Genomic DNA, 25,019 nt, shown 5'->3' on the forward strand with positions numbered 1-25,019 from the left:
GAGTGTCCATGCTGCATGAAGCTGGTAAGAGTATTTAGTACTCATTTTAAGTACCCTTTGTTTGGTTTTTATCATTAGGATGTGGAACGTGGTAAGAATCAAACTTGTAAATGAAAATAAGTTTTGTAGCTCTGCTCTTGAGCTGGCTTTTGAAATTGGTTTGAAATAATATGGTGACTTTGAGATCCATTAATGAGTGTCCAGGCAAGTTAGACTTAAACTACCTCTGACACTTCTTCACAGTAATTCTTGCTGCTGCCAGGCCAGTGGCTCCCGTCGAGCTAGAGCATGTCTTTTTGATGAGGAATAGCCAGTCTTGATTTTTAAATCTTCCATGGTGCAGATTCAACTATCTGTGGCTGTTTTGTGCACAAATCTCCTTGGTAAATTGTTCTGATGGTCACATACCACTCACTTTTTTTAACAATGGAGATATTTCTACTCTGAATTTGTCTTGTTTCAACTTCAAGTCTTTGCATCTTGTTACATGTTTTAATACAGCTAAATGCAATGTCTTATATTTAGGACCAAGGGTATAGGTCACACTAGAAAAATTGGGATTTGTGTTCTGGAAATCAGGGACTCTGAGAGGACTTAAGAATCATAAGTGATAATTAATTGAACATTTTAATGTGTTTTTAATTTATTTAAAAGGGCAAATGCAGTCCTTGTAGGGGGGATACCAAGTAGGAGCACAGAGGACATATTACCTCTGTATGGGTATGTCTAATCTACATCCCTCTGTCGAAAGAGGTATGTAATTTAGGCAAATCAAAAGTGCAAATGAAGTGGGAATTTAAATATCCTGCACTTCATTTGCATAATGGTGTCTGAGTGCTTTTTTGAAAAAGGGTTTTTTGAAAGTGAAAGCACCGTCTAGAGGCGGTTCTTTTGGGAGTGTGGGGGGAACCTTTTGAAAGAGCCTGTACTCCTCGTTCTCCCAGAGAAAAATCTAACACTGGAAGATTAGCAGGATTTGGAATTTCAGGCAAATATTCACTTTTGCCAGTCTAATTTTGACTATGGAAAAGGCTAGCATCTGATTTAAAATAACATTACAGAAAGGGTTCACGGCAGCTTAGGGCAGGTCTGCCCTACAAATTTATAATAGCACGCACTTCCTTCTAATTTTTTTCACGTATGTGTGGAATGAATTTTATGTGCACTAGAATTGTTAAAATGCGTGTAATTAAGTAACTGTGTAACTGCTGAAAATTTCAGCGGTTACACACAAGGTTTGCAGACAGGCTGGAGTGGTCCCACCTTAAAAGGGGTAAGCAGTTAAACATTATGTTTAACAGTTAACCAACTGGTTAGGATTTTACATCCCTAGTCTAAAACAACTGAAGTTACCAAGTGTTCTGTCTGTAGCTTCTAATATGGAACATATTTACATAAGAAATAGATTAAACAAATCCTTTGCATAAATGTAGCATATTAAGGCTCTTGCACAACATTCTCAAAAGTATTCTGACTAATGGTTGTAGCTTCCACAGCATTATGAGAATCCAGTATTCCACAAGACTTTTTTTTTCAATAAAGGCTATTTCTGGATAGATATTAGTATTTGGTATTTCAGTTTTAAGTTTTTGTTGTTAGTTTCTTTTTTTAATTGGGTTTTGTATTTAGTACCATCCAGTTACTTGCTACACTTCTGATTCTTTTAGGAAACGTCATCTGAATGTGTTTAACTGTAGCAACTGTGTTCCTGTTTTGTAGGAATGAATTTGGAGAAATGTCATCCTCACCAGATATAGAGGTGACCAGGCCTGCTCGGAAACAGAGCTCTAAAAAAAGAGTTTCTAGTATCCTTTTTCTGTCAAGCTTTTTTTCTGTCCTGTTTTAAAAGGTATAAAAGTTGTGATTGCTTCATGCCACAGTTAACTTTTCTTGATTTGGGGTTCAGTAAATGAAGACTTTCCAAAAATTGAATTGTCAGTTGAAGAATATTGCAAAACTTATTCCTTTAATTTAATACACATTTGAAGTCACAAGTTACATTAATGTGTACTTTAAAAATTTGACACTGAGAGTAAAGGAGCCCAACATGTCTGCTGTTGCTGGTAGCTCTCTGACTACAACAGAATAAAACTAACAAGATGCTGACCCTTTTCGCTATTCCAAAGAGCAGCAGGGAATTTGACAGGAATCATGTCAGTTCCATGCTGGTTTGCTTTTAGATTTGCCTTCATGCACTGGAATTATGTATTGAGTAGGAGGGAACCACAAAACAAATTGAGGAAATGGTTGAGGAGCAGAGAATACTTCTCCCTGTTCCCCTCCCCCAAGCAATTAGCAGACTTGTGTAATTAGAGAGCAGATATAGAAAGTTCTTTTTCTTTCAGTGAGGGATGAAATATCAGATAAAGCAGATATATTCTAGCCAAAGGCTGATGTACTAATACCTTCCTAGATCCCTTATGGTGAGTTTCCCTTCGTATGCATGCTCATCTTCACTATCCGCCTCTGTTTAGTAGGTTTAGCCTTAGTCCTCTAGCTATTAAATCTCAGGTAAATATTTCAGGCTTCTTTAACAGGAATTATCTCTTAGCCTTGGTAAATTTAGTGGACTAAGTGGACATTCCCTGTGATATCTTAAGGATTTCTTAAGATGCTGTGATGCATGGGTGGGGAACCTTTTTGGGGGTTTTCAGACCCTCAGAAAAATAGGTTGGGGGGCCACACGCGTGATAAGCAAAAACAAAAAACCCTCACATTGATATGGTCTCTGACTGATAAGGAGAAAGCCACTCCCCATGTTCCCCTCCCACACCAGAACCTGTGGGGGCCCAGCCTAGTAAATAATGTATGCTCCAACCCGGTGGTGGAGTGGCAGGGGGACTGGAGCTTGGGGTACCCCTCTGGAAGGAGTTCCAAGTACTGCTTCCTGCATCTAGAAGAAAGGGGTTTTTCACTTGGTGGTGGCAGTCTATCTCCCAAGGCCAGGAAATCTGTGATCTTGGGAAGATTTTAAGCAGAAGCCTATAGTGGCAAGAATATTTTTAAGGTCTCTTGTGGGCCCCCACCTTCTGCACTCAGAGTGCCAGAGTGGGGAACAGTCTTGACAGATGCTATTAGCAGAGAGAGTTTATTTATATTGAAAATATAATACAATATAGTAGATCTGAGATGGAGTTTAGAGCACATTTTCTTAACCTGTCCGCCAGTTCTCACATCACTGGATGACAGTCTTGGAAATGGAATATCAAGAGGCCAGATGATTCCCCGAACTCCAGGATCATTGCTTCGCCAGTCTTGTAAGTTTTTCTTTCTTTCTTTCTTCTCCACTTCTGTGTGTCGTTAATTTCAGTTTGTGATTATACAAACACTAAACATGTTTTGTTTTCTGTATTTTTATTTGACTGTCCTATTTTATCTTAGACTTGACTAGGTAGTAGTCATAGGCCATGTCTGTATTTATTGCGCTGAAGGTCAATCTTCTGGCATTTGATTTAGCAGTCTAGTAAAGACCTGTTAAATTGAACACTGAGGGTGCCCCCAGTCAGTGCCAGTACTCCTCAATTTGCAAGGAGTAAGGGAAGCCAATGGGTGCATTGGCTCCCGTTCACCTCCCGCTGTGGAGACAGTGCCAAGCTCAGCTTCAAGTCTGTTAACTCCAGCTATATTATTTACATATCTGGAGTCGTGTGCCTTAAGCTGTCCTTCCTGGTCTAATATTGCACTGGCCTTTAGGACAAAGACAGTGTGTTCTTTGTGTGTAGCCAAAGCCCAAATAATAATAAGGATAATGTTACCTGAATTTTGAGAGAGAAACAGTTCAGCTCTTTTCTTAGTTAACTGATATAAGTACATTTACAATCACAGTTACTGATTTTTGGCAACATAGCTCCATAGCCTTAAACTTTCTTTTTAGAAAAATATTATTTTGCTTTTCAGTTACTCCACAAACACGAGGTTCCACGAAGCAGCTAGATATGTCTACCATCTTTGGAACAGGAGGGAAATCGCCTCAATTTACACATACTCCTGGATTCTTTGGCACTTTGTCTATGGTATGAAGATTATTGGGCATATTGTTCTCCCTTCTTCGCTCATATGAATTTAATGAAAAGGTAGAAGTGCTTGCTGCATTTACATACAGGCAGTCCCCGACTTACGCGGATCCGACTTACGTCGGATCCGCACTTACGAACGGAGCTTTCTCGCCCCGGAAGTCGGGGCGAGAAAGCCCCGTTCGTAAGCTGCTCCGGTGCCCCTGGTCTGCTGGAGACCGTCTCCTGCAGACCAGGGGCACCGGGTGGGTTCCCGCGCTTCTGAGGCTTTGCCAGAGCAAAGCCTCGGAAGCGCGGGAACCGCTGCTGCTGCCACTTGGGTGCCGGTGCCTGTGGTCTGCTGGGGACCGTCCCCTGCAGACCACAGGCACCGGGACCCAAGCGGCAGCAGCGGGCAGGTTCCCGCACTTCTGAGGCTTTGCCAGAGCAAAGCCTCAGAAGCGCGGGAACCCCCGCTGCTGCCGCATGAGACCCGGTGCCTGTGGTCTGCTGGGGACGGTCCCCAGCAGACCACAGGCACCCGGACTGAAGCCGCAGCCGCGGGGGGGTCCCGCGCCTCTGAGGCTTTGCCAGAGTAAAGCCTCAGAGGCGCGGGGAACCGCCGCTGCTGCCGCTTCAGTCAAAGCGGCAGCAGCGGCGGTTCCCCGCGCCTCTGAGGCTTTGCTCTGGCAAAGCCTCAGAGGCGCGGGACCCCCCCGTGGCTGCGGCTTCAGTCTGGGTGCCTGTGGTCTGCTGGGGACCGTCCCCAGCAGACCACAGGCATCCAGACTGGAGCGGCAGCAGCGGCGGTTCCCCGCGCCTCTGAGGCTTTGCTCTGGCAAAGCCTCAGAGGCGCGGCACCCCGCTGCCGCTGCGGCTCTGCTCCCCGTGTCCCTGGTCTGCTGGGGGGGGGGGCGCAGCTAGTGTGCTTCCCCCCCCCCCCCAGCAGACCAGGCTTTTGTTTTGGACTCTGGGGCAGAGGAGCTGGGGCGCTGCCGATTGGTCCTGCAGCGCCCGTGGGCACTACTGGACCAACCCGGCAGCACCCCAGCTGCTCTGCCCCAGGTCCTGATTCAGCTGCTGCTGGTCAGTTTCAGCAGCGGCTGAATCAGGACGTCTGGGGCAGAGCAGATGGGGTGCTGCTGGGTTGGTCCAGTAGCACCCCAGCTGCTCTGCCCCAGGCGTCCCCAAGTCAGCTTCTGCTGAAACTGACCAGCGCTGACTACAGGAAGCCCCAGGCAGAGTTGCTCTGCCCAGGGCTTCCTGGAATCAGCTGCTGATCAGTTTCAGCAGCAGCTGACTTGGGGACGCCTGGGGTTCTTAAGTTGATTCTGTATGTAAGTCAGAACTGGCGGTCAGTTTCAGCAGTGTCTGAATCTGGACGCCAGTTCCGACTTACATACAGATTCAACTTAAGAACAAACCTACAGTCCCTATCTTGTACGTAACCCGGGGACTGCCTGTACATTTTGAAATAAGCAGGGTGGCTTGCTTTGAACCAAAATTACTTAAATCATCAAGTGGAAAGCCTCAAAATAGTCAATTTTAATCAACTTTTCCATTTGTATTCTCGAAATGATTGATATAAATCAAGTTTTAATGACTATAACTAAATAGAGCTTTTACGCTGGAGTTGGTACATCTCTCTGCTACCTAGGAGCAAAAATACCAATACCAATGTACATTTATTAGGCAGTTATATTGCTTAATATTTTCATTCATCTATTGTACATTTTTGAATGTTAGAAAATGGTATATTTCTTATTTATGAATATCTTTTTACTCATGATTTGTATCAAGCTGTGTTAGGATGGTAACTAGACTTTAAACAGACAACAGCATATTAAGAACAACCTTAAATGTTTTGGACACATACATTTCTCATCAAAACCTGTTTAATAAATAACACAGCTGAAAATATGAAAGGAACAGAGGGATTGACTGTAGTCAGTGAATTAGGCTGATTCTATCATGTCAGCCTGGAAAAACTTTCAGAATGTCCAACTGAAAGTGACTGAAGCATAAATTCTCACTTGCCAGTCTCTTAAAAATGAGACCGCAGTCTTCTAAATTATTTAGGCTGTTGTTCAAACCTAAAACTAGTAGTTCTCATCCCTCCTTCCTCATTTGGCTGGAAGGCAAAAAGTCAAAGATAGAAGAAAGGCAGGAGGAATGATGTGGGTGTGGAATTTGAAAAATGGATAGGAGAATAGCAAGGACTTATGTTCATATTTCAGGAGTTGATTAACATACTGCCACGAAGAGGATGATGTCTGATTTTCTGACCTCATTGGTTCAGTGAGAATATTCCTCATAGTCAGGGAAAAAAAGGCCTTAATGGCAAGTCGCTGCTACCTAGCATTTAGTGTTGATGATGGTAGCCATGGTGATGGTTATTAGAATGCTTGTGGTGACAGTTCCAGTCTTGGTCATTCTCAACCGTCTTGCTGCTGTGCTTATCTGGGTAAGTTACCACATGTTCCCCTAGAAATAATCAAAAAGAATGATTGCCATGTCTGTCAAACTTAAGTCTTTTCCTTAGTCCATGTTTCTACTAGAGCTGTCAAGTGATTAAAAAACTTAATCACAATCCTGCTGTTAAACAATAATAGAATACCATTCATTTAAATATTTTCGGATGTTTTCTACATTTTCAAATGTATTAATTTATAACCCAGAATACAAAGTATTCGATGCTTGCTTAATATTTTTACAAATATTCTCACTGTAAAAATATTATTTTTCAATTCACCTAATACGAGAACAGTAGTGCAGTTTCTCTTTAGCATGAAAGTTGAACTTACAAATGTACAAAAAAAAGGAATTCAGTGTAAAACTTTAGAGGTTATATAGGTACACTCACTCCTACTACTAGGTCAGCCAGTTGCTCTGACAAACAAATTAGTTTACATTTGCAGGAGATGCTGCTGCCTTCTTCTTGTTTACGTTGTCACCTGAAAGAACAGGTGTTCACATGACACCATTAGCCAGCCTTGCAACGTATTTACGTGACAGACATACTAAAGATTCTGATATCCTTCATACTTTGATAACCATTCCAGAGGATTATGCAGTCTCCAGGCTGATTATGGTTCTGTTCTATAGTGATCCAAAGCAGTTTGCAACACAGTATGTTCATCTTAATCAATTCAGATGCCAAAGCAGAAAGTTGTCTTCCTTTTTTGGTGGTTCAGGTTTTGTAGTTTCTGCATCGGTGTTGCTCTTTTAAGGCTTTTGAAAGCATGTTCTACACCTCATTACTCTCAGATTTTAAGAAAACGTTCTTAAAATGAACAACATGGGCTGGGCCATCGTCCAAGGCTATTACATTGGAGACTATTACATGGCAGAATGTTGATAAAGCAGAGCAGTTCTTCCCAGTGGAGTTTAGAAACAAATTTAATCAACACTTAATTTTTTTTAACTAGCGTAGTCAGCATGCAAGTCTGTACTCTGGCATGGTGACCAAAGCATGAAGTGCCATAAGAATATTTAGCACAGTGGTCTCCAACCTTCTTAAGCACACAATCACTTTTTGAATTTAAATACAGTCCAGGGTCCACCTCAAACCCAAACACCTTTGCCCCACCACCTTTCCACCCTTTCTCCAAGGCCCCGCCCCTGCTCACTCCACCCTCCCTGCCTTCCCCATCCTTACTCACTTTTATCAGGCTGGGGGCTGAGGTGCAAAGGAGGGGGATGCGAACTCTGATCTTGGGCTAAAGGATTTGGAGTGTGGGAGGGGTTCCGAGCTGAGCCTGGGACAGGGAGTTGAGGTGCAGGAGGGGGTTCAGAGTACGGGCTCTGGAAGGGAGTTTCAGTGCAGGGGGACTCAGGGCTAAGGCAGAGGTTTGAGGTGTAGGAGGGGTTCAGGACTGGGGCCGGGGTTTGGAATGTAGGCTCCAGCTGGGCACCTCTTACCACAAGTGACTTCTGGGTGGTGGTGCAGAGGACTAAGGCAGGCTCACCCCTGCTCTGGCTATGCACCACTCCCCAAAGCAGCCAGCAAACTCCATCCCTGCCCTCCCTGCTCTGTGGAGATGGGGTACAGGGTAGGGAGAGGGGCACCCTGACATCAGCAACCCCTCTTCTTCTTCCTGTGCCCTGCACAGCAAGCAAGAGGCTCCCTGGGCTTGGGGGTCAGCTCTAAAGCAGAGGGCGGAAGCAACACCACAATACTTAGAGGAGCAGCTGAAGTGCCAGCACTTGACCTCTTCCTGGCCAAACCTGTCAGGATCACCTGTTGGAGGCTCCAAGATCTACCAGTAGATCAGGATCTACTGGTTGATGACCACTGATTTAGCATATCTGGCACACCTTGCAATGCCTGCTACCAAAGTGCCACGCAAACTCCTGTTCTCACTTTTAGGTGCTATTGTAAATAAGAAGCAGGCAGCACTATCTCCTGTAAATTGATTGTCTTAGTGATTAGCTGAACAAGAAGTAGGACAGAGTAGGCTTATAGGCTCTATTCTCAAGTTTTACATTGTTCTGTTTTTGAGAGCAATAGGCATGTTAACATGTACCCAAGTGCATGGTTAACCAATAAGCCTAGGCTCATTGAACAATCCATTAAGATCAACATACTGTATTGACTATAGTGAGAGACTCTGCCTTTCACTATCCAAGAAATTAAGGAACCACCTGATAAGTATCTTATACAAGAAACAGAAAAGCATCAAGAATGACATCTCTAACTTGGAGATTCTCATCTCAAGACAAACATCCACACTGACTAACACCTTACTGATTCTTACCAACAACATACCACACTAATACCAACCCCGGAACCTTCCCTTGCAACCAACCCCGTTGCCAGCTTTGTCCACATATTCATTCTGCTGATACCATTATTGGACCTAACCAATTGAGTTAAAGATCAAGAACATATATTCCTGCTCATCCAGAAATACAGTGAACCCTCGTTTATCGCGGTAGATAGGTTCCAAACCCGACCGCGATAGTTGAAAATCCGCGAAGTAGGGACATGTATATTTAACATGTATACAGCGAGCCCTCGCTACTTCGCGGTTCGACCATCGCGGATTCACGTATATACATAATGTAATGAAAAAAGTCCGCGAAGTCGTGAATCCGCGATGGTCGAACCGCGAAGTAGCGAGGGCTCACTGTATAATTATGCTATCATGTGCCGACAGTGTCGGTCTGCTATGTACATTGGACAAACGTCTCAGACACTTCGCCAAAGAATCAATGCCCACAAAACAGATATTAGACAGGATCACAAAGAAAAAACAGTTTCTTGCCATTTCAACCAGAAAGGGCATTGGCTCAACGACTTGATTACCTGCATCCTGCTTCAAAGACATTTTAACACCAGACTTGAAAGAGAATCCTCTGAACTGTCATTCGAGGCGTAAAGTTTCAAATTTAAGCATGGTCTAAACGAAGACGTTAACTACCTTACCCATTACAAAGATAGCTTCCCCAATTATCACCTCTAATATCATTAGCTCACAGACATTTACCTACTCTTCCCCCCCATCCCTCTTCTGTTCTGAAATTTGATTTGTCCTTTTCATGTGTTCTTTTTTTTTAATTGTATCCTTTGGTATATATGGTTGTGCCAATTTTCTTCCACTATTTGATCTGAGGAAGTGGGTCTGGCCCACGAAAGCTCATCACCTAATAAACCATCTTGTTAGTTTTTAAAGTGCTACATAGTCCTGTTTTTTGTTTCAGCTACACCACACTAACACAGCTACATTTCTATCACTATTCTAGTTTTTACACTTCCTTTTATTTTGTTGGTCTGTTCCTAAAACATACCCTTCATCTTCTTATCTCACCAGAAGCCTTGAAACTCCTAATGAACAGTTTTAATTCAGACAATCTCTGTTTTACGTCCCTTTCTAGCTCTGTTCTGTGACTTCTTTTTTCCAACAGCTATCTTAACTTGCTTGTAGTTTTAAATTATTCTGCCATTTTCCCACAACTTAGAACTTCAAACTAAGTTACAGTTTAACATAATAAGGCATAGGGAGGAGGATATGTGTATTAAGAATGAGTGTGAAATGTTACATCCTTCACATTAGATTAGAAAATCATGGTTAGTCACCCAAGGTGGATCCAAAGTTGAACCTTTTTTAAAGGTCAATCATAGTTTTTAGAGCTACTCTGCTTATTTTCCCTAAGAAGAAATAATTGAATGGAAAAGCTTGAAAACTCTTGGCAGTTTAAAATTGTTTTTTCTTTTCCCTGTGTTTAGTTGGATGACAGCAACTGGACAGCTGCACACTCACCTCAGCATACAGGAATGTTCACAAACCTGGATTTGTCCAATGTGACAGAGGATGTCACCATGAGTGCTGTTCTGTTGCGTGAGGATGATCCTGGAGAAGCTGGTGAGATGACCTTTTGTGCTTTCACAACAAAATAAAATGAAGCAATTATTATTTTTTGCAGTTCTTAGATGTATGTCCTGCTTTGGTGCTATAACGTTTTTCCAGAATATCCTTGCCTGATTTCCCCTCCCTTTCCTTCTTGCTGGCTGGAGAAGATGATACTCTGTGAACTTTCTAGTGACTGGAGTTGCCATCAGGAAGCCTGTTAGTCATTACTGAGTGAAAAGAGAGTTCTGTGGAACATGGAGTCACATGTAGTCTGCCAATTCTACAGCTATAAGATGCAAAATAGTTGGGTTTTATTGAATTAGGCTCTTTTGGTGTATCTTTAAAACTTCCTTGTTCAACTATATCTGTAGCAAAATATGTGATATAATTGCTGTGTGACTTCAGATCTATAACACTAAGAATCTACCTTTTATGTAGTCCACTTTTAGTTGTGGCGGTAAATTTGCATCGCAATGTGCAGGGTGCCCATAGTTCACATAATTGTCTGCATTGTTTTTTTGTTGACACCAAAGAAGATCTGCAAGTCAGATTTTATTGAAAAATAGTTTTGAAAAAGAGAAATTTAAATTAATCAGTCTTCAGGAAAATTTCTTGTGTGTTCAGTTTTTCACAAGTTATGGCATGCGATCATGACTCTTTCTTCTTTAATGTTTTCTAGCTACTATGAGTATGTACTCAGATTTTCTGCATTCATTTTTGAAGCACACTTCAACTACTGTTTTTGAACTTGTAGAAGAGTATGAGACTACTTGTAATAACCAGGTAAATTGTAAAGAATTTCAAGTTGTATTTCCTTTCTTAAGAGTTGTGTTGCTGAAACTAGGGATGTTTCCCCTTTCTGAACTAGTTGACCTCTCTGCTAGTCAACTTCTGAGACCCCTGTTAAGAGTTCAAAGGAGTTTTTGTTCATTTTCAACGAATGTACAAAGTCCTTCTCTTCTTAACACGAGAACCAAAAACAAAAGAAGCAGTTTCTTAACTTACAACCCCAGGCCTTTTTAGCCATCATCAGACCCAAAAGTGCTCTATAGATCAGGGATGGGGAACTTTTTGGGGTTGAGGGCCACGGAGCCTCAGAAAAATCAGTTGGGGGCCGCACACAAGTGGAAGCTAAAAAAACCCAACCAAACCATCACTGGCATGGCTCCCGACTGAGAAGGAGAAAGGCACTGCCCACATTCCCCTCGCACACCAGAGCCTAGGAGGTCCCAAGCTAGTATATTTTGTGTGCTCCAGCCCTGTGAGAGGATGGCAGAGGGGCTGGAGCACGAGAGAGATCCCCATTGCTGGGGGGAGCCCTGAGCCTCGGGGGGGGGGGGGGGGGTCAGATCTAGGCAGCACCTGGGCCTTTGGTTCCCCACCCTTGCTCTAGATTTTCCCAGGGTCATAGAGTATTCGGACTAATAGGAGTGGAAGGGTCCTCAAGAAGTCTAGTCCAGTCCCCTGCACTCATGGCAAGATTATCTAGAGCAGCAGCTCAAACTGTGGGGTGGAACCCTGAAGTGTGATGTGACCCCACTTTAATAGGGTCTCCAGGGCTAGCATTAGACTTGCTGGGACCCAGGGCTGAAGCTGAGCTCCACCCCCACCCAGGGCAATAGGACTGGAGTTATATAGTAATTTTGTTGTCAGAAATGGATTTGTGGTGCAGTGAAGTTTGAGAACCATTATTTAAACCATATCTGACAAGTGCTTGTCTGACCTGCTCTTAAAAACCTCTAGTGATGGACGTACCACAAATTTCTAGGCCAGTGTTTCTCAAATTGTGCTCTGCGGAAGCCCCAGGGCTCCGTGAGACATCTCCAGGGGCTCCGCGAGGTTGGCAAACTGGAAACATGGATAGGTACAACACATACAATCAGTGGACTGCTGGGGCTCCGCATAAATTTTTACGCATGTAAAGGGCTCCAGAGCCCAAAAAGTTTGAGACCACTGTTCTAGGCAGCGTACTCCAGTGCTTAACTGGACGTTTTTTTTTCTTTGTCCAACATAATTGCTGCAAGTTAAGCCCTTTGCTTCCTATTTCATCCCTAAGGATTAAGGAGAATATTTTTTCTCCCTTATCCTTGTGAACAGTTTTCAAGTAAATAAATGGTTAACATGTCCCCCCTCAGTCTTCTGAAGACTAAACAAACCCATTTTTTTCAATTTGTCCTCATGTCATGTTTTCTGTTGCTCTTTTCTGAACTTTTTCCAATTAGTCCACATTTTTCCTGAAGCGTGGCACCCAGAACTAGACATAACTCCAGTTGATACCTAATAAGCACAGAGTAGAGTGCTTATAATAATTATTTCTTGAGTCTTGCTTACAATACGCCTGGGTTACGTATATGCTACATGCTTCTTGTGCAAGAAGCCTTTTGTGCAAGAGTTTTTGCACAAAAAGTTCTTGTGTAAGAGCACGTCCACACCTCAAAGCACATCGCAAAAGCCACGTGCTTTTGCGCAAGAGAGTGTCCACATTGCATGGACGCTATTGTGCAAGAAAGCTCTGATGGCCTTTCACAGAATGGCCAACAGAGCACCTGTGCTTTTTCCCATAGGGGTTTCTTGTGCCCACACTTGCCTTTTTGCGCAGTGGCTGTAGTGCTAAAAGCAGTTATGCCTCAGAAAAAGTTTACTTATGGCAGAAAAAGCCCTCTTTTCTGCCGTTTAACTACCCATTTAATTGCGCAAGAGCACATTTGAGGTGTGAATGCTCCCCGGGTTTTTGCAAAAAAAATCTTATAGCTTAGACGTAGCCCTAGTGATAAATACATCCCGAAATGTTTGCTTTTTTGGCAAAAGTATAACACTCTTGACTCTCACCTAGCTAATGAGCCACTGTGCCCCCCTCATCCTTTTTTGCAATACTACTTCATACACAGTCAATTCCTATTTGCATGTATGCTAGCTGATTGTTCCTTCCTAACTGGAGGACTTCGCATTTCTCTTTATTAAATTTCATCGTGTTTACTTTAGACCATTCCTCTAATTTGTCCAGTTCATTTTGAATTTCAGTCCTATCCAAACTACTTGTAACCACTCCTTAACCACATCCTTAAACATTACAAGTGTACTCTCTGTCACCATCTAATTACAGGCAGTCCCCGACTTACGTGGATCCGACTTACGTGGATCCCTAGATACGAACGGGGTGAGGCAACTCCCACACATCGGGGCTCGCTCACCTGGGTCCTAGGATCCTCCTCCTCCTCGGGCCGGCTCCGACTGGGGTCCCGCAGAGCTGCCGGGCAGAGGAAAAGTGCCTCCCCACGCCCGTTTCCCCCCCCCCCCCCCCCGCCAGCAACAGGCTGCCCCCTCCCCTGAGCAACAGGCTGCCGAACAGACAAAAGCAGCCTCTCTGCCCCTCCTCCCCCTATACATGCCGGGCTCCCCAGCGCAGCAGCGTCCCCGGGGCTCGCTCACCTGGGTCCTAGAATCCACCTCCTCCTCCTCTTCGGCCGGCTCCAACTGGCCTCTGCCTGCAGCAGCTGGCCACAGGGACAGGGATCCCGCAGAGCTGCCGGGCAGAGGAAAAGTGCCTCCCCACGCCCGCTGCCCCCCCCCCCCCCCCCCGCGGCCTCGCATCCTGCACGCCTCCCTCCTCCCCCCCTGCCAGCAACAGGCTGCCCCCTCCCCTGAGCAACAGGCTGCCGAACAGCAGACAAAAGCAGCCTCTCCGCCCCTCCTCCCCCTATACATGCTGGGCTCCCTGGGCAAACAAAGACTCCACCAAAACAAACAAAGTGCTGGCCTCATTGTGTTAGCAAAAAAAGGACCCTCCTCCTAGAACCCTGGGTGGTGTGTGGAAATAAAGCTATTAGCTCAAAGCATGGTGCAGAGCTGTTTGGTATTTGATGAGTTACTCCTTTAGTCCTGAGTTTGTCACAGGGACAGAAATAGATGTGAAATCTTCTGAACAGGGGAACAGACAGCAAAACAAACATTAGAGGGGAGTTAACCTTTCCCTATGCTATCCAAAACTAAAAAAAATGTTTGGCTAGAGTTTCCCCTACAATATATACCAGTTCCGACTTACATACAAATTTAACTTAAGAACAAACCTACAGTCCCTATCTTGTACGTAACCCGGGGACTGCCTGTAATTGATGAAGATCTTGAACAGAACTGGATCCAGAACTCATCCCTGTGTGATCCCATTCATTATGCTATTCCAGCTTAACTGCATCACTCATAACTATTGTCTAGGAACGATTTTGCAACCAGTTTTGCACTCATAGTAGCTCCATCTGGTTTGTATTTCCCTGTGTCATAATGTTCATGACTACTGCTTGGCTTCCTTCCTTCCTTCCTTCCTTCCTTTTTTTTTTTTTTTTTTTTTTTGGCCCGTGCGTCTCTCTGTTCTTGTCTGTTCTCACTTTCTATTTTTTCTCATCAACCCACATTCACCTGCTCACAACACCCAGTGAAATGCCCCCACTATCCACCTGATGCTGGGTTCTGGACCCCCTAGTTACGAACGGGGGGCAGCTAGTGTGGGATGCCTCCCCCACTGTCGCCGCCTCCGGCGGCGCGGGGGGCGCTTCCCCCCCAGCAGACCAGGGAGACGCGGAGATAGCGCCCCCCCCCCCCCCCCCCCAGCAGACCAGGGAGACGCGGAACGGCTTTTCTTGCCATGGAGGACGCGGGCAGCGGGACCGCCGAGACGCGCCACGGTCCTGCCGCCTGCGTCCTCCACAGCGAGAAAAGCCGCTCCGCGTCTCCCTGGTCTGCTGGGGGGGGTGCAGCTAGTGTGCCCCCCTACCCCCCCAGCAGACCAGGCTTTTCTCGCCGACGCCTGGGTAGAGCAGCTGGGGGGCTGCCGGGTTGGTCCCACAGCGCCGATGTGCGACGCTACTGGACCAACCCAGCAGCACTCCAGCTGCTCTGCCCCAGGCGTCCCCAAGTCAGCCGCTGCTAAAACTGACCAGTGGCTGACTATAGGAAGCCCGAGGCAGAGCTGCTCTGTCCCGGGCTTCCTGGAATCAGCTGCTGATCAGTTTCAGCAGCGGCTGACGTGGGGACACCTGGGGCAGAGCAGCTGGGGTGCTGCCAGATTGGTCCAGTAGTGCCGAGGAGCGGCGCTGCGGGACCAACTCGGCAGCACCCCAGCTGCTCTGCCCCAGGCGTCCCCACGAGCAGCTGGGGTGCTGCCGGGTTGGTCCCGCCGCGCCAAGGGTCGGCGCTACCAGACCAACCCAGGAGCACTCCAGCTGCTCTGCCCCAGGCGTGTCCAATTCAGCCGCTGCTGGTCAGTTTCAACAGCGGCTGAATCTGGACGCCTGGGACAGGGCAGCTGGGGGCACTGCCGGGTTGGTCCCCGCCGCGCCGCAACTCGGCGCTGCGGGGACCAACCTGGCAGCACCTCAGCTGCTCTACCCCAGGTGTCCCCAAGTCAGCTGCTGCTGAAACTGATCAGCGGCTGATTCCAGGAAGCCCGGGGCAAAGCAGCTCTGCCTCGGGCTTCCTGTAGTCAGCCGCTGGTCAGTTTCAGCAGCGGCTGAATCGGGGACACCTGGGGTACAATATGTACCAGTTCTGACTTACGTACAAATTCAACTTAAGAACAAACCTACAGTGCCTATCTTGTACGTAACCTGGGGACTGGCTGTATCCCTATAAATGTTTCTACACACACTTCACTTAAGATTGCTCTCTCACATCAGTTTGAATAAGGTTTTAACTTTACCTGTTGCCAGGTTTCACCCAATTCATAACATCTCACCACCCACTGATAGGGTGGTGAACTTTCTACCCCTACAGGCAGGACAATTCATTCCCTGCAAATGTCTTGACATTCCAGCCTGAGGACTTTTGCAGTTGGACTTCATGGCCTGTCTGGACACTTTATAGTAATTTCTCCAACAGAGATTTAACTTTCACCTTTGCCCTTTCTGAGAATTCTCCAGATGGTGCTTTTTCCTTTTGTGAAGCCTCTAGGTCTTGTTTTCTTTTATTTGTTTTTATTTCTGCAAGCATTGCCATCATTGCTCAGTCTTAGTTCCACAGAAAGACCAGATCACAGTTTCTCTTTGGAAAGTGGTAGAGTCTTACGCAGACACACAATCAGTATCCATGCAGCTGCAGCACTCTACTAGGAACTGCAGCAGAGAAAGCAACAGCATTTGGGCTGCTGCTCCCAGGAGCCAATTCCCCACACCGGCAGCTCCTCCCACATGTCTGTACCATCTGTAGCCCCATCCTAGTGACTGGAGCAGTCGCTAGGCTCACAAGCAGCTGTCCCTGGTTGTGCCAGTATGTTCTCAATTTGTGTGTTCTCTCTCATGCACACATCTGATCAATACAAAATGGAGCCTTCTCCCCACCCCATCCACCTGGTGCTAGTGTCTAGGCAGATTCTATTAGGTTTTGTTGTAGCTATCACCTCATAAGTGATTCACACCGCTCATAACAGAGTCTTAATATGTTTTTCCTGCAGTTGGTGAATCATGATGCTTAGAACTAACAAATTGCAATTGTTCAGGCAGTTAATAGGCTTAGACTATGTACACTCTACATTTGAGGTTGGTATAAGTTATATAGCTCAGGGGTATAAATAAGGGCCACCTTCTGAGGGATGTAAGTTACACCAGCGGTTTCCAACCTGTGGGCCGCTGACCCGTGGTGGTTCATGCCAGTACTGCATGGACCATTTAAAAATAAGGATTGGGCCCACAGTGGTGGGCCGGATCCTTATATTTCTCTTATTTTTTTCCCCTCCGCCAGGGAGGAGGATCCGTAAAATTTTAATAGATTGAAAAGGGGTCCGTATACTCAAAAATGTTGGGAACCACTGAGTTACACAAACCTAATCGCCGCTATGGACATGCTATGTTGGTGGGAGGGCTTTTTCTGCCAATATAGCTGATGATGCTCATGGTGGCTGGAGTAACTAAGTAAAAGGGAGACCTCACCTGTTGATTTAGAGTATCTGCACTAATAATGCACCTGCAAGCTCTGTAATATAGCTATAGCCTTAGCTTTTCTGCTTCCAACCAAAGACACACAAGATCTTAAACCAAGCACCAAGGCTGTAGGTTCCACATTCCTACATTAAAGCAATTTTCACATTATCCTGAATACTCAGGATAATGTGAAAATTGCTTTAATGTAGGAATGTGGAACCTACAGCCCACAGGCCTGTTTATTTTGATCCAGCCCCAGACTGAAAAAAGGTTCACCACCCCTGCTTCAGTGGCTTGAAACACAATAGAAAAAAATAATTTACTGTGTATAATTATTTAAATCAGGTGAATATGCTGGGGAAAATAGTTTACCGAGCAACTCCTGGACAGCAGAAGTTTTCAAAGACTGCTAGTGTTCTGTGGCTTCTCAAGCAAGAGATGGTAACCTGGAGACTACTGTCCTCACTTTACAGGTAATTTTTTTTGCCAACAAGTTGATCACTTAGATATACAAACTACTGGATTTATATTCTGCATGGAAAAATATGTACTCTAAGCAATGCTCTTTAATTATGCAGCATAAATGTGCATAAGACAAAATTGAGTTGTCATTGTGTAAGTATTTATTAAACCCCCATACTGAACAGATAAGTTAGTGGCTTTTTCATTTGATTTGTATTTATAGGGAAGATTTTACATTGGGAGAGGCACAATCTTAACTTCTTTCGTATTAACCATTAATAATATTTTGTACTTTGGTATCTAGAGATAGAATACAGTCTGTCCTAGAAGATGAAACAATGTTTGAAATTGCGGTAAGCTGTTTTTGTTTTTGGTTTGGGGTGGTTGTTTTTTCTTAAGGACAACTTGTAAACCTAGATATACTTGTCTTCAACCTAGACACCATTTAGAACATGAAAGTAAATGGAGTGTAAACAAAAATTAAACTGATTTGATTTTCATTGTCTAATAAATTTAGTTGAACTGCATAAATAATGAAAAGTGGACCAGATTAAATGTTTGTTTATTAATAAGATGGAAATAGGTTTTAAAATATGATTACATCTCTATAGCCACTCAAATAGGAAAAGTTTGTTCTAAGTAGCTATTTCTCCATTTCTTACAAGTTCCAGTGACATAGATAATGGTGTTCCTATGGGATAGTCAAGAGTTGAGAATTTTTTTCCATCTTCAAGTAATCTGAATGATCTAGGGGGCATCTTGTCATCTTAATTTTTCTTATAAATGCAGACTGAAGAATTTTGAAAAGTGTCCTTTATCTCTCTCTCTGCTTGTTGTTACAAAGCAATGTTTCCAGCCTATGCTAGTAGAGTATATTTAAAGAGATTAAAGACTAAGTGGAGTAACTTTTTCTTTTGTAAAATTCGTAGCTATAAATAATGTTTGTCATAAAATATCTCAAGCTAGTACTGCTTCAGTTGAGGAGATGTGTCCAATCCATATTTCCAAATGAAACTCCCATCAGAAATGGATCCTCTGCTCCATCTCATCCACCCCAAGAAATCCTCTGTATTTTAGCAAGAGCCTCTTTCATCCTAGTTTTGGTGAGGTTTTTATGTGAAGTTAGATCTCTGTGGCAAAGGCAGAACATTGTGCTGATCAGTTTTTAATTTTGTAGCTTATTTTGAGGGCACCTAGAACATTGAGTTAGTGTCCATTTTTAAAAAAATTTTGTATACATGTAAAATACATACTTGAGCAACCTAACTAGGATCCAAAGTATACCAGTATTTGCTACCATTATCTAATTTGTAACGTCACCTATGGACTGATTTGTTTATACGTAATTTTATTTTATGGTATATGAAAGTATATCCTTTTTTCTTGATATAATTCGGTATTTTTTAAATAAGCTACTGATATAAAACTTAGCAGGTCAGTGTATATTAACTTATTTCCTGTTTTTTTTCCCCCTTTAACATTCTGACATTTTTATTAAAAAATAGGTTCTAAATGCTAGTGAAAAGACAGCTGTAGGCATCTTGTTTCAGAGGGACTCACTGGTTCGACAAAGCCAGGTATGATTTATAGACCAAATATTATGGGAATAGATAAGTTAGCGAGCTTTAAATACAGGCAGTCCCCGAGTTACACGGATCCGACTTATGTTGGATCCGCAGTTACGAACGGGGCCCTCTCCCTGGTCTCCAGCAGACAAGGGAGAGGAAGCAAAGCGGCGGAGCATGCGGGCAGCGGACAGCTCAGACGTGTCTGGGCTGTCCGCTGCCCGCGTGTTCCGCCGCTTTGCTCTGCTTTGCTCCCCGTCCCCCTGGACAGCCCAGACGCGTGTCTGGGCTGTCTGCTGCCTGCGTGTTCCGCTGCTTTGCTCCCCGTCCCCCTGGTCTGCAGACCAGGGGGACGGGGAGCAAAGCAGAGCAAAGCCGCGTAGCCAGAGGGCAGCAGGACAGCCACGGCGCGTCTGGGCTGTCCCGCTGCCCCCGTGCTCCGCGGCTTTGCTCCAGACGCCTGTGGTACAGCAGCTGGGGCGCTGCCGGTTGGTCCTGTAGCACCGCTCTGGGCGCTACGGGACCAACCCAGCAGCACCCCAGCTGCTCTGCCCCAGGCATCCCCAAGTCAGCTGCTGCTGAAACTGACCAGTGGCTGACTACAGGAAGCCCCTGCCCCGGGCTTCCTGGAATCAGCCGCTGATCAGTTTCAGCAGCAGCTGACTTGGGGATGCCTGGGGTTCTTAAGTTGAATCTGTATGTAAGTCAGAACTGGCATCCAGATTCAGCCGCTGTTGAAACTTATCAGTTTCAGCAGCGGCTGAATCTGGGCGCCAGTTCCGACTTACATACAGATTCAACTTAAGAACAAACCTACAGTCCCTATCTTGTACGTAACCCGGGGACTGCCTGTATTCATTATACTCTGTTAGAAACTATAACAAAAGCTATGTAGAATATTAAACTGCTTCTAGCACTGTATATTTCTCCAAAATGATTTTACTTAGTTATATAACCTCATTAGGGATTATATGCACAATTACATTTATGAAGGCAGAAATCTGTCTGTGTTTGCACTGATGGAGGCCAGATACATTCTTGAGGTTAATATGAAAAAGGCAAAAGATTAGGAATCTTGAAGCTACCTGTCTGGGGTATCCTTTACTAGCCAACATATGAAGCATGATAAGCTGCTAACCAGTGGAATTCTAACAAGAATGGCTAACAAAAGTGGATATTGGACACGCAATCGGTCGGGCTTAGTTACTTAGATGAGGAGTGGAATGATTTGGAGATGTGTATGTACAGCTCATGACTAGACTAGGATGGGGCTGGGAGATTGATGTTATATTTGTAATAGGTGTGTTTTTAAAAAAACAGCTTAAATTTATATTCCAGCTGGTGGTGGATTGGTTAGAGAGCATTGCCAAGGATGAAATTGGAGATTTCTCTGACAACATTGAGTTCTATGCAAAATCTGTATATTGGTGAGTTGTTGGATCATCATTAAGGATCATTCAGAAATTTTCTCTTGTATTCTGTATGCTGCATACTTCCTACGAGTTTTAAAAGCCATAATGGTTGATAGAACTGTTAAGTTTACTCTTAGATTTTAAAAAACTGGTGACTCCATTCATTTTTTCTTTTCTTAATTCTTAGAGCTTTTTTAAAAATTAAAGATTTTAAAACTTAAGGATGTTTTTGGTCAATCGTTGATTGAACCCCAAAAAAGAGAGGATTCAGTGTATTTCTTCACTCCCTGGTTTTAATTTACCCTTGCAAATAATTCACATCTCCTTATTTTTGTGAGCAACATATGTAACGGACAATAATCTTTTAGTTTACAGTGGCTAGGTTACTGACACCACTGTCTAATTTATGCAGTCACACCTGATTTTATTGCTGCCTTGTTCTTCTACATTTTGTCTATTCAGTTGTCAGAATTCTAGATTACAACTTTCTCTGCCAAGAACTGTCAGTATAGTGTATACACTGTCTAGTGCAATCACTGTTTGAGGTCATTAGGTACTATCCTAATAGAAATCTACTATATATGTTAGAGTCGGTTGATCTGCAAGTCTGATGGTTCAGGAATGATTCCTGAATTATAAGAGCTAGGACCACCAAATTTAGTATGCATCTTCCTCTTACCATATATTAAAGCAAGGTCAGGGTTTGGTTGTGCCAAGACAATGGGATGTGCATGGAATGCAATTGTTTTTCAGATGGAAAAAAGGGTGTGAGCAGGGACAGTTATACTCATGAATGTCCACAGGGGTGCTGCAAGTGCTCCAGCCCCACAGAGTAACTGCTGGTTGGCAGCATGGCCCCTACCACCCTAGTCTACCCTGACAAATGCCAGATATTGACCTGGGCTGTTGTGGCATGCAGCCCCTGCCATCCCGGGCCAGCCCAAGGGAGAAGCTAGTGGCTAAGCCCACCTCCTGTTATGAGCCTCCCTTCCCCAGTCCCTGCCATGAGCCCCTCCTCAACTCCCAGGCCTGACTCCTGCACCTTCCCCCTCACACCACCAGCCCCCTTTCCTGAAGGACCCAAGCCAGGCTGGGTGAGTCTTAAATACATAGCAGATTAGAAGAGCATGTGTCTGTTCAAAACTTCTTCCTAAACAGTAAGAGCTAGGATCACCAAATTGGTATACAGCTTTCTCTTATTGTAATTTTAAAACAATGTAAGGGGTAGGTTGTGATGGGAAAACAGGATGTGCCTGAAATGGGATTGCTTCTCATAAAACTAAACAGAAGAGAGACAACCACCAAAACAAGTACCATCCTCAAAATTGGCATAACTGAGTGAATGTCGAAAAAGGGCTCGGGAAAGGTAGGGGCTCAAGGAAAGCATGCAAAGTGCCGCCTCTGCCCACTGGCCACAACAGCTCTGTTCTGGGCTGATGGAAAGCTGTCCCTTCCCTCCGCCCCCAGTCTGTGGCAGCTCCGTGCTGGGAATGTGGAAAGGGGTGTCTTACCCTCTTCCCCAGTTGTGTCTGTTCCATTCAGGAAGTGTGTGCCTCCCCCGTCAGCCATGGCACCCAACCCAGCACTGCCCTTGCTAGGGGACAAGGTCTTCCTTCCACACTCCCCATCCAGCCTAACCTGGGCCTGCTGCAACTGGGGGACATGCACTCCCTCCTTCCAACTGTGCTTGCTGGAGCTGCAGTGGCTATGGAAAGGCACTCCTCCTCTGCCCCAAGCTCATCTGCAGAGAGAGAGAACTGGGGTAGTTGTCTTTCCCCAGTCAGCCTGTATACTGAACCCACCCCAGAGCAATGATTTAAATGAAGCATGTACATTTTCTTTTCATTTTCCAAGAAAGAAAAATGAATTGTTAAGGACCCTAGCAACATCGATGACATGTTCTAGTCTTACCCCATATTCTTTATCAGATGCAGCAAGGGGGGGGGGGGTGCTGACTTAAAAGCCAGTTGCCCCCAGCACCATCTCTGTGGTGCTGCTTCCACCCTCCCATGCAGCTGCCTCTATCAGTTGGAACCTCCTGCAGACAGGAGCTGCTGCCATGAAGCAACCCTGTCTGCGGCCCGCCACCGTGACAGGGACTGCTTTGCCTCAGCAGCTCCTGTCCACGGGGGGGTCCATCCATCTGAGAGTCCATTTGTTCAAGAACTCCTCCTCCTTAACAATAAGAGATAGGACCACCAAATTTGGTATGCAGCTTCCTCTTACAACTTACAGCAAGGTCAGGGTTTGGTGTCAGGACAATGGGATGTGCCTGGAATTTGATTATTTTTCATCAAACAGAAAGGGGGGAGAGGTCTGGCAGGAGATATACTGCAGAATGGCCATTGGGTATCTGTATCAAGGGGCCAGAAATGGGGCCTGGAAAGCTATAACCCCATTGGGCCAGGAGGATGCAGAGGTGAAGAAAGGGACAGCTAGCTACTATGTATTTTAGAGAGGATGTGTGTCTGTGTCCCCCATAGCCATGTCCGCCAGCTGCAGCAGCCATGGAGGCACTTTTCACCTGTCCCCAAGCTGCTGTAGTGAGAGAGGGCTGGAGTTGTCCCCTCTTGCCAGGGCAGCCTGCATACTGAACCCTTCATCCTCAGCCCCACCCCAGAACAATGATTGTAATGAAGACAAACAAAACTTATATGAAAACAACTTTTAAAAATGAGTAGTCCTGTGGCACCTTAGAGACTGACTGACAATTTTTTATTTTATATATTTTGTTAGACTCTAAAGTGCCTCAGGACTACTCATTTTTAAAATTACAGACTAACGTGGCTATCCCTCTAACACTTATTTGATTTAAGGACCTGATTAGTGCCAGGTAAATTTTCTAATAACTAATGATAGGTAAGCCACCTGTAACAGGTTGGGACTCACTGCCATGGTGCCTACTGCTGGTCAATCTGGTGATTAGCTCTTCAAGTTCCAGAGCACCCTCTTCCTGCTGATTATTTGCATGCTGTTACTGTACTTTTCTTTTTCCCTGTTCTCCACCATGTTCTGCCCAGACCAGGATGTTGCTTGCTCTGAGTATTGCCCTATACATTGTCCAGGTTCTGGCATCCTCCCAGGGAACCCTGTTACCCCTAAGCCACCACTTGCCTTAATAACCCACTACCATTCATCATTTTGCCCCTTCTCTCAGGAGCAAGTGCATTCTGAACTGGCCACTTCATCATTGCTAAGTTGGGTTGGACCTGCTGCCTATTCCTGCCCTGGCTGCTTTTCTGCAGCCTAGTACCTCTTTGGACCCCTGTCACTAGGCCTTAGCCTGGGGTTTATTCAGGCCTGAGCTCCCCTGGATCACCTTTCTTTTCCCCAGCACTGCTCTATCCAAGGTACTCCCACTAGTAGTCAGCTAGGTCCCTCTCCCTCCGGAGCTGGAATGAGAGTGAATGCCTCCTGTCCAAGAGCCCTGATTGGCTGCCTCAAGCCCACTTGAGATTGGCTCCCAGCCACAGTGTGCCAGTGCAGGGCAAGCGCCCTATTGCACCATCATGCCATAGTAATTTTACAATTTAAGATGGATGAAATAGATCATGTCTGTGTTAATAAGGGGCAAGTAAAGGAACAGATCATTGTATTATTTCTCTTGCACCTTATTATTTCTTTGCTCAAGGCTTTGTCACTGTTACTGTGTCTCTAGTGCCTTGGCAACAATAATGTCATACTCATTCTCAACAATGGCATCAAGTCAGAAAATATCAAATCTCACTGGGGATTTTAAATCAGACTTGAAAAGTCAGTGATGAGTTCTGGAATCCTGAAGTGAACTTAGTGTGCTGACAGACTTTAGAATTTTAATATGCAGTCAGGTTTACAGTACTGAAATTACTCCATTATTTGGATGAATGAAACAAACCTAGGTGAGTTTGATCATGTATCCGTTAGGTGGTCTACTTCCAAGTTGTATTTGCCCAACAATATTATTGGCCTCAAGGGAAAACATAGAAATTGATAATCGAGAACCAATCTTGTGAAGAATCAGAGTATCCATTACTTAGTTCTGATGTACTATTTTGAAAATACATTTGATATCTTAAATGTCTCTTTTCAAAAGAACATTTTTCCTTGCTTTTAGGGAGAACACACTACATATTTTGAAGCAGCGACAGTTTAGCACGTACATTGGAAGTACTCGTCCACTGGTAACTGAACTAGTAAGTGAAATTTAAAATTAGGTTTGGCTTCACAGTAGGTGTCAATTGGATTTTTGGGGTAACTAGTTTTTTGGTTTTTTTTTTAAGCTAAAAGTTCAGGAAAACTATCTTTTTAAAATGGGGAAAAACTCCTGTAATAGATTTTTTTTTCAGTG

At 44.7% G+C, this 25,019-nt stretch overlaps 1 protein-coding gene across 6 annotated transcripts in view; it reads left to right on the forward strand.

The window, feature by feature from the left end:
* Nucleotides 1-25,019, forward strand: part of NUP107 (nucleoporin 107) — a 52,311-nt gene that overhangs the window by 880 nt on the left and 26,412 nt on the right. For 3 of the 6 annotated variants that reach the window (XM_075931457.1, XM_075931463.1, XM_006121584.4), the window contains exons 2-11: nucleotides 1,720-1,805; nucleotides 3,168-3,257; nucleotides 3,898-4,013; nucleotides 10,222-10,357; nucleotides 11,025-11,128; nucleotides 17,599-17,726; nucleotides 18,020-18,068; nucleotides 19,221-19,292; nucleotides 20,619-20,707; nucleotides 24,786-24,864. In XM_075931457.1, the coding sequence (XP_075787572.1) occupies nucleotides 1,720-1,805; nucleotides 3,168-3,257; nucleotides 3,898-4,013; nucleotides 10,222-10,357; nucleotides 11,025-11,128; nucleotides 17,599-17,726; nucleotides 18,020-18,068; nucleotides 19,221-19,292; nucleotides 20,619-20,707; nucleotides 24,786-24,864 (949 nt within the window). Of the gene's footprint in view, nucleotides 1-234; nucleotides 384-1,719; nucleotides 1,850-3,167; nucleotides 3,258-3,897; nucleotides 4,074-10,221; nucleotides 10,358-11,024; nucleotides 11,129-17,598; nucleotides 17,727-18,019; nucleotides 18,069-19,220; nucleotides 19,293-20,618; nucleotides 20,708-24,785; nucleotides 24,865-25,019 lie in introns of those variants that run through there. The other 3 variants (XM_075931468.1, XM_014572800.3, XM_075931480.1) reach the window with 3 other exon arrangements.

This window comes from Pelodiscus sinensis, chromosome 1 (assembly GCF_049634645.1).
Source record: "Pelodiscus sinensis isolate JC-2024 chromosome 1, ASM4963464v1, whole genome shotgun sequence".
NCBI lineage: Eukaryota > Metazoa > Chordata > Testudines > Trionychidae > Pelodiscus > Pelodiscus sinensis.